At 41.6% G+C, this 14,203-nt stretch overlaps 2 protein-coding genes across 10 annotated transcripts in view; both read right to left on the bottom strand.

The window, feature by feature from the left end:
• TANGO6 (transport and golgi organization 6 homolog) overlaps nt 1-5,543 on the bottom strand; it is a 184,559-nt gene extending 179,016 nt beyond the window's left edge. For 6 of the 9 annotated variants that reach the window (XM_086351439.1, XM_086351441.1, XM_086351442.1 and 3 more), the window contains exon 1: nt 5,382-5,543. In XM_086351439.1, the coding sequence (XP_086207565.1) occupies nt 5,382-5,514 (133 nt within the window). In that variant the 5' untranslated portion in view covers nt 5,515-5,543. The remainder of the gene's footprint in view (nt 1-5,381) is intronic. The other 3 variants (XM_086351440.1, XM_086351444.1, XM_086351448.1) reach the window with 2 other exon arrangements.
• A 2,152-nt stretch (nt 5,544-7,695) lies between these two features.
• The window catches only part of LOC147353474 (cadherin-1), a 72,638-nt gene continuing 66,130 nt past the window's right edge, over nt 7,696-14,203 (bottom strand). Inside the window, exons 12-16 of the mRNA XM_086351462.1 lie at nt 13,366-13,590; nt 12,812-13,042; nt 12,025-12,155; nt 11,181-11,324; nt 7,696-9,602 (exon numbers count right to left, since the gene is read on the bottom strand). Of these exons, the coding sequence (XP_086207588.1) occupies nt 9,393-9,602; nt 11,181-11,324; nt 12,025-12,155; nt 12,812-13,042; nt 13,366-13,590 (941 nt within the window). The 3' untranslated portion in view covers nt 7,696-9,392. The remainder of the gene's footprint in view (nt 9,603-11,180; nt 11,325-12,024; nt 12,156-12,811; nt 13,043-13,365; nt 13,591-14,203) is intronic.

Here is a 14,203-nt window from a genome sequence, read left to right as displayed (position 1 = left end):
TTTGGGTAGGTAGGGCTTTTTCTTTTTTGCTTCATTAAAATTTTTTTCAGAGTGAATATGTATTATTTCTGTACTAAAAATATATTTTAAGGTTAGAAAACAGTATGTAGTATATGATATCATTTTTGTAAACAAATAATACATATATATTATACAAATAAACAAATAATACATACATATATCTCCAAAATGTAATTTCTGGATTGTGGGATTAAGGTCATTTTAATTTTCTTCTTTTAGCTTCTCTTTTTTTTAAAGTTTTATAAGTAATATTAACTACTTCTATGAAAAGAAAAAGGAACAATAACATTTAAAAATGTTAATCAATTTAGTGAGAATCACTAAAATAGTGAGAATCAGAAGAGTAAGATTTTTCAGGACTTCTCTAAGACTGATCAGGGCAAGTGTTTCGACTCACTGGCATGAATATCTGTTGCCTTTGAGTAATATACACCTAAAGAGGAAATGAGTGCTTTCATAGCTTGTTGCCACTAATGATTAAGATCAATAAACAATCTCTAAGTAACTTCCTGTGACTTTATAAGATCTTGGAACTTAAACATGGGACACAAATAAAGTGATTAACAAAAGCTGCTAGCCCTTTTTTCTCAAGAGCCCCTTTTAAAGTGGTCTCCTCTGCCCTCTTCTGGTGATAAAAATAAAAGCTACTTGAGGAGAAGGAAATGGCAACCCACTCCAGTATTCTTGCCTGGAGAATCCCAGGGACGGCGGAGCCTGGGGGGCTGCCGTCTATGGGGTCACACGGAATCGGACACGACGGAAGTGACTTAGAATAAAAATAAATAAATAAATAAAAAATAAAAGCTACTTGAAAATAAACACAGCATTCTCTGAGAGCAGCAGTTCTCAAAAGTGTGGTACAGGGTCTCAGGTTCTGAGGGCCTCCCCAAGATTCTCTCAGAAAGTCAGCAAGGTCAAAACTATTTTCATATTAATACTAAGACAGTGCCTTTTATGTTCTCATTCTTTCTTGAGTGTACCAAATATGAAAATTCATTAATATGAGTTCATATTCTATATTAAAATCAACCTTTTAAGAAATTACCTCTTGTTGAGTTTTAAAGAGGAATACACAGTTATCTGAAAAGATGATGGAAATTTCCTCCCTTTCCACTTACATATATAGATGTGTGAGTCTAGATATCCATCTGTTTCAATAAAAAAAACCTGTCATGACAGATTGAACACAGAAGCAAATATGAAAACCCAGCTCCCTTCTAATAAGTCAGACACTTAAGATTTACAAAAGTGTAATAAAACAATGCCATTCAAAAGTAAAACAATGTTACTCTTCCAACTGTTATTTCGGTAAAATATATTTTTTTATGTTAACATGTAACAGGTTTGTTACTGTTGCATTTAAATAAATTTAAGAGTTCTCTTAAACTCTTAATTTGTAATGCAGTAAATATTGATATACATAAACCACATAAAAGCTCTTTTAAGTCCTCAACACTTTTTAAGAGTGTAGGAGTACTGAAACCAAAAAATTTGAGATCTGTAGCCTTAAAACAAAGTTTTTCGAACTACAGTCATATAGTGCTTCCACAACTTTTTGGCCATTTATTTTGAGCACCAGCTGTATTGTTATTTGCTTTATTCATTTATTTCTTCAAGTTAATCTTTTTAAACTTAAATTAGTAATAGTTAATATACTATCCTAAGGGATATGTATTTAATTCAATCCTTCCACCAACTCTGTGAGGTGTGTGTGTGTATGTGTATGTGTGTGTGTGTTAGTTGCTCAGTCGTGTCTGACTCTTTGCGACCCCATGGACTGTAGCTTGCCAGGCTCTGCTGTCCATGGGACTCTCCAGGCAAGAATACTGGAGTGGGTTGCCATTGCCTTCTCCTCTGTGAGGTGTAGAGTATTATATTAACATCCTTATTTCCAGATAAGAAGACTAAGGTTAAGGCATTTGCCAGAGAGCATGTTCAACTCTGGCAACCCAGTTCCAGAATCCAAGCTCTTGATCACTATTTGAAGCTTTTCAGCCTCAAAATGTTTCTCTACATACTGCCTACAACCATCCCCATCATGCTTTGGGAAATGCTGCCCTCATAAACAAAGTTATTTATTCTTCCCACCACCAATTTAAAAGTCTACGCTTTGTGACATTTAAAAGCAGACTTCATAATTTGTGTGGTACTTTTTAGTAAATTCAAACTGGAAAATAAGGGACTTTACTGGTGGTCCAGTGGCTAAGATGCTGCACTCCTAATGCAGGGGGCCCAGGTTTGACCCGTGGTCAGGAAATTAGATACCACATGCCGCAAGAAAGATCAAAGATTCTGCATGACACAACTAAGGCCTGGTGCAGCCAAACACATATATGTGATACAGCTTCATCATATACAAATCACCACAATTTACAGCCCCCCAGTTCAGTTCAGTTCAGTTCAGTCGCTCAGTCGTGTCCGACTCTTTGTGACCCCATGAATCACAGCACGCCAGGCCTCCCTGTCCATCACCAACTCCCCGAGTTCCCTCAGACTCACGTCCATCGAGTCAGTGATGCCATCCAGCCATCTCATCCTCTGTCATCCCTTTCTCCTCCTGCCCCCAATCCCTCCCAGCATCAGAGTCTTTTCCAATGAGTCAACTCTTCGCATGAGGTGGCCAAAGCCCCCCAGCCACCACATAATTCAATTCTAATGACTGAGTTCAATGAACATATATTTAGTCTGGCAAGTTTGTTTTTTTTTTTTTTTTTTTTTTTTTTAGGAAAACTACTGCTAAAATGCTGGGAAAGACCAAGGGCGAGAAGTGGGGAACAGAGGATGAGATAGTTGGATGGCATTACCAACTCAATGGACATGAGTTTGAGCAAATTCCAGGAGGTAGTGAAGGACAGAGAAGCCTGGCATGCTGCAGTTCATGGCATCACAAAGAGTCAGACACAACTTAGCGACTGACCAACTGCTGAGATGACCTCAAGCAAAACTTCACTAAAACTGACAACCCCTTTCCAATTCTGCTTAACACACTTCCTAATAAGGGAAGTGGAGCTATTACTCTTACTTGCCCCACAACTGAGAACAGAAATGGAAGGCAGGTGAAGAGAAAATATGTAATGCTGTAGACCTTTTAATAGCTCAAAAGGGAAAGACTTGGTATCTTCCTTCCTTTCTGTCTATTCAATTTCCATCTAGACTGAATTCTCCTTCCTCTTGTATCCTTCCACAGCTCCTTCCTCAGATAACTCCTTTACTAACTAACCAACTGCTACCTGTTCCCTCCATTCACCACTAGTATTAATATTATCTGCTATGTTGAATATATCGGCCTGTATGTGGAGTGAGGCTTCCTCATGGGCTCAGCAGTAAAAAAAAAAATTGTCTCCTGCAGTGCAGGAGACACAGGAGACCCTGGTTCGATCCCTGGGTCGGGAAGATGTCCTAGAGGAGGAAATGGCAACCCACTCCACCATTCTTGCCTTGGAAATACCACTGACAGAGGAGCCTGGCAGGCTACAGTCCAAAGGGCCACAAAGAATTGGACACAACTGAGCGACTGAGTACAATATATTTGGAGTACCGTCTCCCCAAACAAGATACTTGAGAGCACAAGTTGTTAAATAATATTTCTATCTCCAAAATCACTGAGGACAGAATACTACATACAGTTGACTCTCAGTAAATATTACCTAAAAGGAGTCAATTGAAAGACCAAAAGAAGTTGAACTAGCTGGAGGTACTTTTAGCAAATACTTTCATCTTGTCTCAAAACCCTCTGTCCATCAGGAACATATGAATACTTATTACTCAAAGGAATTTTTGTAATTCCTTCAGCAGCTGACATGATAAAAGAAAACAGCAGAAAGATTCACACAATATAACCTATCTGTGAAAATAATATCATTTTACCTAATTATTCTTTTTCAAATAATAATGCTTGTTTTTTCTTAAGCTAAATGAATACATGTAGTAACTCCACCACATACTCTGAGAGTTAGGGTCTTCCAAATACAAAGTGTATGTGCTTTGCAACAGATGACTACTTCCAGACTATTTAACTTATTGAATCCCTGTTCTCAGTAATGTTCTAGATAGTTGCAGTTGCTAGACAAGCAACCACTCCACTAACAAGTTAAAAATGTATTTTCCAGTTTAATTCTTCACTGTGGCAAAGTAGTATATACAGTTCCATACTACAGTTGAAGGCATGTGAAATTTAAATCCTAACTCTACCACTTAGGAGACTGGCATTAGGCGATTTCCAATGTACCTGAGCCTTCATCTGTAAAATGGAATACAAGTAATACCTATATCATGGAATTGCTGTGAGGATAAAAAGATCCATACTTAAACAGCACACTATAGGGGCTGACACTTAGCAGGCACTCAATTACTTTTTTTTTTTTTTTTTTCCTTTTTGCTCATCCTTCTCGGCTTGTGGGATCTTAGTTCCCCCAACAGGGACCGACTCAGGCCCTCCGCAGTGAAACCAGGGAGTCCTAACCACTGGACTGGCAGGGAATTCCCCCCACTAGCTTTCACTTGCCCCTAGTATGATATACTACTTACTGTTTCCTGACTTTTCAAAGTTTGGGGTGGAGGTGGGGAAATCTCAAAATGTGAGACTGGGAACATAACCTTCACGTACCTTACCTTCCTCACCCTACAAACCCCTTCCTCCAAATTGTACACTCTAATTTAAAGTAGGGCCCTATTTCATTGAGGTAGGGCCCTATTTCATGTGTTATCTTCCCCAAAGCTCCAGATAACATCAGAGGCTCCATACTGAATAATCTGCCTTGGTCTGACAAGAGGGTTCGGTAGACCTTGGTTCTAAGTTCGTGTTCTACCTCATATCTGACCATCTGATCTTGGTCAGGTTACTTATTCTTTGATGAGCCGGGGGTATCCTCAGGAGTAAAAGGAGAGTGCCAGGCTACACCACTCCCAGGGTCCCTTCTGATTCTAAACTGGGAAAGATTAAAAGTGACTGTAAATCCCTACCACAGACTGTAAATCCCTAAATACTCTCCCCAAAACGCAGCTCAAACGTCACTGCTTCCTTCCTCTGGACTCCTTGGCACTCTGTACAAATGTCCAGTGTCCACATCAGACCCTGCGCTCTCAAGAAACTGGGACCTCTCCGAGGCAGCTCTGGGAGACTCTCTGAGGCTGTGGTTGCAGTCCTCGCAGAGCTGCAGTGAGGACGGATGAAAACACGTACCCACGGTGCTTAACACAGTGCCTGGCCCAAGGTAACAGCTCGAGATACTTCGGCTAGTATAAATATTCAGCGGTTCCCATCCCTCCTTGAACCTCGGTTTCCTCAAGGGTAAAATGACGCTGGACAGACCCTGCCCAAAGGCCCCAGTGCAGCCCGGCGCCGAATTCCGTCCTCTCACCTCCCGGGCTCAGCAGCAGCTTCAACGCCTCCAAAATCTGCTCCAGACCACACTTTTCCAGAACCCTGCTGGAAGCAGCCTGACTGACCGCCGCCATGACTGAAGCGCAAAGCTCCACTGGGGACCTGCGCATGCGCCTCAGCGGAACGGCGCCGCTGCCTGGTGGCGTGTGGCGGACGCACTAGGGGCGGGATCGACTCGGCTGGGAACGCCCCCTTTGGGAAAAAGTGTTTTTCTCTCGCCACCTGAATTTCCCTGGGGTAGGGGATGTAAAAATAGCTAACACAAACCGTCAATGTGCACGATTTGAGAAACTCAACGTGATTAACTTCTGTATAAAGGATGAGAAGTAGTTTATAAAAAATATGAATTTTACTCAGTATGAAAACATTTGGTCACCAAAACACTGAAATAGTGAAGTAATCAGATGCCGCACCTTCTTATAATGAAGTTCGGTATGTAAAATAAGATTCAATTGTTTAATTTCTTCACTAATGATATTCGTGCTTCCCTTGTAGCTCAGACGGTAAAGCGTCTGACTACAAAGCGGGAGACCCAGGTTCAATCCCTGGGTCGGGAAGATCCCCTGGAGAAGGAAATGGCAACCCATTCCAGCACTCTTGCCTGGAAAATCCCATGGACGGAGGAGCCTGGTAGGCTGCAGTGCATGGGATCTCTAAGAGTCGGACACGACTGAGCGACTTCACTTTCACTTTTCACTTTCATGCATTGGAGAAGGAAATGGCAACCCACTCCAGTGTTCTTGCCTAGAGAATCCCAGGGACGGCGGGCTGCCGTCTATGGAGTCGCACAGAGTCAGACAGGACTGAAGCGACTTAGCAGCAGCAGCAGCAGAGGAGCCTGGTGGGCTACAGTCCATGGGGTTGCAAAGAGTCGGACACGACTGAGCGACTTCACTTCACTTCAGTGATATTTAAAAACAACTACTAAACACACACACCGACTGCAAATAGCTGCAAATATTGTTCTTGATGATACGATTTCTTAAAGGAACTAAGTACAGCTCCCAATAAAAGCTCTATCTTTGCTGTATTCACAGACATTCCTGGAAAATTCAGTGTTTGTTAAAATCGTGCCACATCAAAATTGTGTTAATATGTAAAACAGAATGGGTTGGAGATATATCATCAGTAACAGCTTTTCACTTACAGGAATCTCGGTGGGACATTCAAAATTCATGTTGTCTGAAAGAATGTGAAAGTGAAGTCCGTCAGTCGTGTCCGACTCTTTGCGACCCAGGTCTCCCACATTGCAGGCAGACACTTTACCATCTGAGCCACCAAGGAATGGCAGGCTGCAAATCCAGGACAATGTTTCTGAGGGCAAGACTAGCATGCCTGCCTCTCCTTTCATTGAAAGTCAGTAACCTCGCCTACCATGGTCACAACCGGCTCCAACACCTGGCTCTAACACCCTCTCTGTGAGACTGCTCCCAAGAGGCTGTCCTGCTTCTCTTTGAGATCCCTTAAGTTAGCCTGACGTCATGACTGATGACTGCTCTTCAGTACTTAGCTGCTGAAAGCCTTAGGAAATGGGATGTGTTCCATATGCAAGACCATGCCACTGGGGGAAGAAATGGTTCGTTTAATTCTCTCCTCAGTGAGTCAGGCCCCTTCCTAGTCACTCCCATTTCTCTGGACTCCAGCCCTATGCCATCAGCCATTTCCTACTCTCAAAGGTAACAGAATCATTTTCACGAGGCTATCTTGGGGAATCAAAGTGATACTGTTTGTCCTCAAGTATTTAGCTATGTCTGCCACAGAAGGGATGCTTAATAAATGGCACCTGGATCTTCATCTCTTCCTTAAATAAAACCTACTAAAACATCTTTAAATTAGAAACTACATTTTTCAAAAAATATTTATTTGGCTGCACCAGGTCTTAGTTGTGGCAGATGGAATCTTTAGTTGCAGCATGTGGGATCTAGTTTCCTGACCAGGGATGAAACTCAAGCCTCCTGCATTAGCAGCACAGAGTGTTAGCCACTGGACTGCCAGGGAAGCCCCAGCCTTGCTTCTTTCTATCCCTCCGTGCAACCCACAGTAGCTTCCCCCTGACAAAGAGATTTTATTGGTTTCACCACATGCCACATCACACACGGCATGGATGGATATCCTTCAAATAAATTGACCTTAGAAACACAGTTTCCCCTTCCCCCTATTCAGTCCCAACAGAATGACACGAAGTTCAGGAATCGACATTTTAATATGAAGCTTCTCTCTCCATGTTTTGAATGAGCTTACCTACCATTTGTCTGACCTGGAATTTTGCAATCAAATAAAAGAAGTTTGACAATGGTGTAACAAAATTCTTTAATAAAATTTATAAAAAACAAATAAGAATAATTTTTGCAGCTTGAATTGCTTTCCTTTTCCACTCCCAAAGAAAATACAAAATTATCGGCACCCACACGCATATTACACTCAAAACTATAGTGACATTCTCTACGTAGAACTACATTAGAGTTTAAATTGCTGAAAAATCAAGACAATTCTAAGAAGTGGTTGAGAGATGTTCCTTTTCTTCTAAAAACAGTTGATAGGTAGGGAAGTAATTTAGATAAAATTCTTGTCTATGGTTGTCAAAAGTTTCTTAAAAGATGCATTTCAACTAAAAGAAGATCCAAATTAATGTACTTCCTACCCTCACCTTCCTTTGCTAACACCCTTTCAGCAAGTGTTTTCTTCCTCTGCAAAGGAAAAACAAATTGGATTTGAAAAATATTCTCAAGTTTCATAGCTGAAATTTGGGGCAAATGTGTCCAGACCAGCTAGCATTCTCTATAAATATCAACAAAAGCAGGCTTGGGGATTCTGTGCTTTGGGTCCAAGGATCCTGGCAAGAAACACATGTTGAGATTCCTCTAGTTCAGAATTTCCAGGGGGTGGAGGTAGAGCCACCTCAACTGTCTTCAGCCTCAGCTGGCTCAATTGCCAGGCTTAGTGGCAATTGCCCCTGCCATCTCGAAGCCCATTTTTCACATTTGCCCTCTGCTGTGCCCTCTTGCCAGCTTCTGTCTTTGGCTACAGCACTTGAGGCACTATTCTAAGTCCTGGAATATATCACTCTTTTGTTTTAGCGATAAATAAACATTAGAAGTCTAGTAGTGGGACTTCCCTGGTGGTCCAGTGGTTAAGAATCCTCAATTCCCCTGTTAAGGGACGCAGGTCTAATCCTTAGTCAGGGAACTAAGATTCCCCATGTCTTGCAGTGCGGTCAAAAAAAAAAAGTTCAGTGGCACCTGAAACTCACCACCTTTTCTGGCCCAGCCTCCCTATTTAGAATCAAAGTACCTTGTAATGACATTCACATGACCAACACCCTTACTCAGAACAAGTTAACTGGATAGATGCCCATTACAAGTTACATACTCAGAAGATAAAAATGAAAAACCGTTAAGCTGTTAAGGTCTTAAGAGTACACAATACCCACACAGTACATGGCCAGCCTAAGACATAATCCTCTTTCCCTAAAAGGGCCCAATAATGTCTGCATCAGAGAAATGTAATAAAATTCAGAAGGAGTAAGAGTGGATCTCAGAACACAGGACATCAGTGCAGTGACGGGAGGAACAAAAGCACACAATTTACATATATATATATATACACACACACAGTAGGGAAATTGACCCCTCCCCTTCCTTTTAAAAAATGAGACAACGCCCTTAAGGAAATCTGTAAGTTCCTAGCAGAAACTTCTGAGACTGAAACTATTCTTTTGAAGTATTAAAATTTAGGAGTCTTTTGGACATCATCACCATGTCAACAATGATGAAAGGAAAAAGATTATTCAAGGAATAAGTCTAAATCGTTCTAGTACACAGATTAGATCTATGAAGTGGAAATCAGGACTATGCTATCACTGATCAGTCTCTTCTCCAGAAACGTATCCCAAGTGAAGGGAGCTGGCAAACAACCAGGAGTATGTTTCCCGCATTTTCCATCACACGAGTGTAGGGACCCATCTCTCTTCCCATCAGTCTTGAGTCCCTTAGTCATCCTCGCCACCTCCATACATGTCCGCCAGCTTCTTGAAGCGATTGCCCCATTCATTCAGGTAGTCATAGTCCTGGTCTTGGTCTGACTCTGAGGAGTTCAGGGAGCTCAGAGTAGCAGCTTCGGAACCACTTCCTTCATAATCAAACACCAGCAGAGAGTCATAGGGTGGGGCAGTGGGGTCACTATCAGCTGCCTTCAGGTTCTACAGAAGGAAGACAATAGGATCTTTTATTGAGAGGAATTGCACACCTGTCATCTTAAGCAAAATACCTTCTCTTGGTGAATAAAGCAAAATGCACACAACACACAACAATGCAACCATCCTGCAGAAACACCAACAAAGTAAACTTAATACAGACTGGAAAAGAAGATGGTCATTATATATTTCTAATGAAAGGAAAAAGTCTGTAGTAGAATGTTAAAAGTGGTAAGTTATATGTAGGCAGGGGAGATGAGCACCAGCCAATCCAAATGGACAGACTAAAAACAGTCATTCCAGGATAGTCTTGTGTGCGTGCTAAGTCGCTTCAGTTGTGTCCGACTCTTTGTGACCCACTGGGTTCCTCTGTTCATGAGATTCTCTGTCCATAGGATTTACATTCTTTTCTTTATATATATTTTCATAATTTATATTTTTAAAATAGCAAACATTTTACTTTTGTAATTAAGAAACAGCTACAAGCACAAATAAACATAAATGGAGGAAAAGACCTGATCCAGATGTATCTAAAGGGATGGTTTAAACTGGCCCTTCCTGTTCTCAATTTTCTCTAAGACCCAGTGCTAGAATGGATCTGGCTTGGTCCTGTCCAACACAGCTGTGCTTTTAGAGTCCCTGGTGATGACAACTCCCCTAGAAAGCTAAAAGCCATGAAGTCTCACTGAAGGCCAGTGGACCATCAGACCAGCCCTGAAAATCATTCCAGTGACTGAGTAAGTAATCAGGTAACATAGTTTAAGGAAACAGATCCCACTGGACTATTATTTTCCCTGGTTCTTTGCTTAATCCCACCATTTCTTCCTCATCCTACCTGAAGCTAATTAAAAGTCCTGACCAATAACCTAAAGGATGAATTTCTTTCTTGCCTAACAGTTTGCTAGAAAGATTTTGGTCCTCTGCTCCACTCTTCCTACTTCTTGAATGGAAAACAGGCCCAAGGCCTGGAAGCGTGGCAGCCATCTTGTGATCAGGAGGCAACAAGCATGAGAACAAGGATCTACATGCTTAGATCATGCAGCAGAAAGATGGAAAAAGCTGATGCTCCAGCCTAGACTACTTACCTCAGTCTTCTATTTGCACAAGGTATCGTATCTATTTAAGCTTCTGGTATTTATAGCTGAATGCATTTCTGACATATACAGAATGGAAGCTATTTTTGTGGCCCTCAAGTAGCCTTGCAATTACACATTTAATATTACATCCCAGTGCAATGCAGGGAAAGAGACCCATTAGTGAAACCAAACTGAATCTACTTTGAATCTCTTTTTCCTTCCTAATTCTATTAAATCTTTTCAAACAAGTCTCAGTTTTTCAGTATAGACTTTGCAAATTCCCAAAGACTAATTCAAAGTGCTTTTAGTTCTGAAATTTAGATGAGGCACAAATTAAAAAAAAAAAAAATAGGTGGGGAAGAGGAGGTAGCTCAGGGATCATACAAGATGAAAACATGGTAAAGGAAAGAACCTAAAGACTTTTTCTCACTTTTGACGCAATTGCTTCTCTCCAAATTTACAGATAAGCTTGTTGTGCCTTGACTTTTGACTGTGCTTGCTTACTTACTTCATCAATAAAGTTTCCAATTTCATCAGGATTGGCAGGGCGGGGTCGGTACTGGGGCACACTCATGAGGGTTGGTGCCACGTCATTTCGAGTCACTTCAGGCCGAGCATCCAGGCCCCTATGTAACTGGCTCAAGTCAAAGTCCTTTAGAGAAAAAGTAAAAACAGGGTAAAGAGTAAAATAGAAACAGTCATAAACACAGGGTCATATATGGTTTACATATTATAGTACTGGATGAGGCCTTAAGTGTCAGCTGTATGATATCTACAACCATGTACCAATGTAATCTGAAATAGCAGTTTGTTTGTTTGTTTTTTTTCCTGAAATGGTAGTTCTCAACCTATGAATCTCCAAAAAAGCACTGGAAGGAGATATAACATAAAAGCCTTGTGAGGAACACTTGTGGGAAGAGATGGAGATTGTTTTAAGAACTTTTCAAAGGATATGATTATTAGATTATTATTCAACAAATATTCACTCCTTTCCCACCATATCCTCTGTGAAAAGAACAGAAATCTATTTATGTGGGGCTTTATCCTTTGACTTGCTTTGACCAATGGAACATTAAAACATGTGACAGAGGCAAAGGCTTTAAGTGTACTTTTCCGGGACAAAGAAGGCAGGAATTACATGGAACCTATCTGAGTGCAGGAACAAAATAAATGTTAACAATGTTTATTAATGATGTTGGTTAATGACAACATCTGTTTTCTTGGGTAAGGTCTTTAAAAAAAATACACAAAGTGACGCGGAACTATTTTACATGTCTGCCTTCTTCTAATCATTGCTTCCTCCAAATAAAGAGATTGCCATTAAGCTTTGTGCCATGGTTTTCAACACCCACCTGATCTTCTTCTCCACCTCCTTCTTCATCATAGTAATACACATTGTCCCGGGTGTCATCTTCTGGGGGCAGTAAGGGCTCTTTGACCACCCTTCTCCTCCGAACAAGTAGCAGAAGCAGCAAAATAAGGACTGGAGTAGGGAAGAGAGAGATGAGAGCCACAAATCAGCAAGGATGTAAGCAGCAGCCAGCACAGACTGGATAGACGGCTGTTAGGCAACTTACATGTCTTCACAGCCCTGAAGTTAATATATGCAGCACAACACAGTAGACAAGTACACGTGACCTCAAGTGTGGTCTTTAATTGGACCTTAAACCCATCAGTCATTTCTCAAAATCTGGGGCAAAGTACTCCGGGAGCAGAAATGGTCCAAGTAAAGGCCTTGCAGCAGGAGCAAATTGGTGTGATTAAGGAAAGGCCAGGTCAGCGGAGGGACCTCTTGTGGACCTCTGGGGAGACTGTGGCTTTGATTCTTTGAGTTAGAGCTGTTGATGGTTTGCGACAAGGGCTGTATCAGCCTCAAGGTTTCTGATACATACATATTATTATTATTCAGTTATGGGGGTGGGGCACAGTCTATAAAATCACATAGCACACAATGAAAAAACATTAAAAAATTTAAAAATTAAAAATAAATGACAGCAAAAAAATTACTTGGCATATGCTTTATCTTAAGATAAACTTTAAAATCTATTAATTAATTTTCAAGGTTTTCATCTGATCTTGGGTTATATACAGTTAACATTGTAGAAGCAAAAGGCTGGAACACTCGCCAGCAGTACTTACTCAGAAAAGCAAGGATGCCTCCGAGGATCCCCAGGATGGCAGGAACTTGCAATCCTGCTTCGGCATAGACCGTGGCCTTCCTGCAGTTGCTGACGATCCCATCACAGTCACACACGTGCACATCAAGTGTGGTCACCTGGTCTTTGTTCTGGTTGTCTATGAGCTTGAGATTGATTTTGTGGTCACCCAGCTCTAAGGTTTTCTTTGGCTTCAAAATCAGAGACTCACGTTCTGGAGGAAGCAACAAAAAATGAGGGGATTGGAAGAGAAAAAGTTCATTCCAGACTAAACTGATTAAGGAACTAGAGACATTCCAAAACCGAGTGAAGATGACAACTATTTGAGCTGCAGCTTAATAGGCAGCATGTCACAGACTAAGATGGGAGAAACACAAAAGGACCTTTGGTTCAATGTCACAAATGTAGAAGGGACCAGGAAACATACCTTAAAAGGAGTGACAAGTGGATACTGAGAAGCGAAATTCAGAAGGGCAGGGGAGGGGAAGCAGAGGGTCAGAGCAAAGTTTCCAAAATAAGAAAGGCTCTGGTGCCCACCTTGGTCATTGTACTCAATGGTCCAATTGACACTCGCCCCATGTGTCAGTTCTGCTGTAAAGGGGGAGGTGTTCGGAGGGAGATCAGGATCATTGATGTTGATGATGTGAGGCTCAGGATTCCTCTGGCAGAAGTCCATGGTCCGGGGTTCTGGTACGGGGCCATTGTCATTCACATCATCGAGGAACAAGAGCAGGGTGCCTGTCCCAGTGGCAGGTGGAGAACCTAGTACAGAGGAAATGTCACAGCTCAGGACGACCAATGAATCCCTACTGCCTCCCATCAGACCGAATCCAAATCTTGTTCTGGCTCTTCAGGGCTACAGGACCAAACCCCAAGCTCCCCTCCAGAGCCGCCCCTCCTGCCGGTCCCCAGCCACCCTCAACTCCTGGATGGGCAGACCTCTGACTTGCTTATTCCTCACTTTGATAACAGTTACTCAAGTTATTTCTCACACCAAGGACTCCCTCTGTCTTCATACATAACTTTATTCATCCATTAAATTTATCCTCTCTATGCCAGGGTGGGAGGTGGGTAGGGAAGGGAAGGAATGAGATGAGCTTGGGATTAGCGGAGGCAAACTATTACATATAGGATGGGTACACAACAAGGTCCTACAGTATAGCACAGGGAGCTGTATTCAGTATCCTATGGCGAATCATAATGGAAAAGAATATGAAAAAGAATATATATGTATATAACTAAGTCACTCTGCTGTACAGAAGAAATTAATACATTATAAGTCAACTATACTTCAATGAAACTTAAAAAATATATATTTTAAACCACTCTAAAAATTCCTCATCACAGGACTTCCCCAGGAGGTCCAGTGGCAAAG

Source organism: Bos grunniens, chromosome 18, assembly GCF_055505025.1.
Source record: "Bos grunniens cultivar Pamir isolate PY7600 chromosome 18, Bosgru_T2T1.0, whole genome shotgun sequence".
Lineage (NCBI taxonomy): Eukaryota > Metazoa > Chordata > Mammalia > Artiodactyla > Bovidae > Bos > Bos grunniens.
Note: the sequence above shows the minus strand (reverse complement) of the source record. Positions and strands in the feature narration are given on the sequence as shown.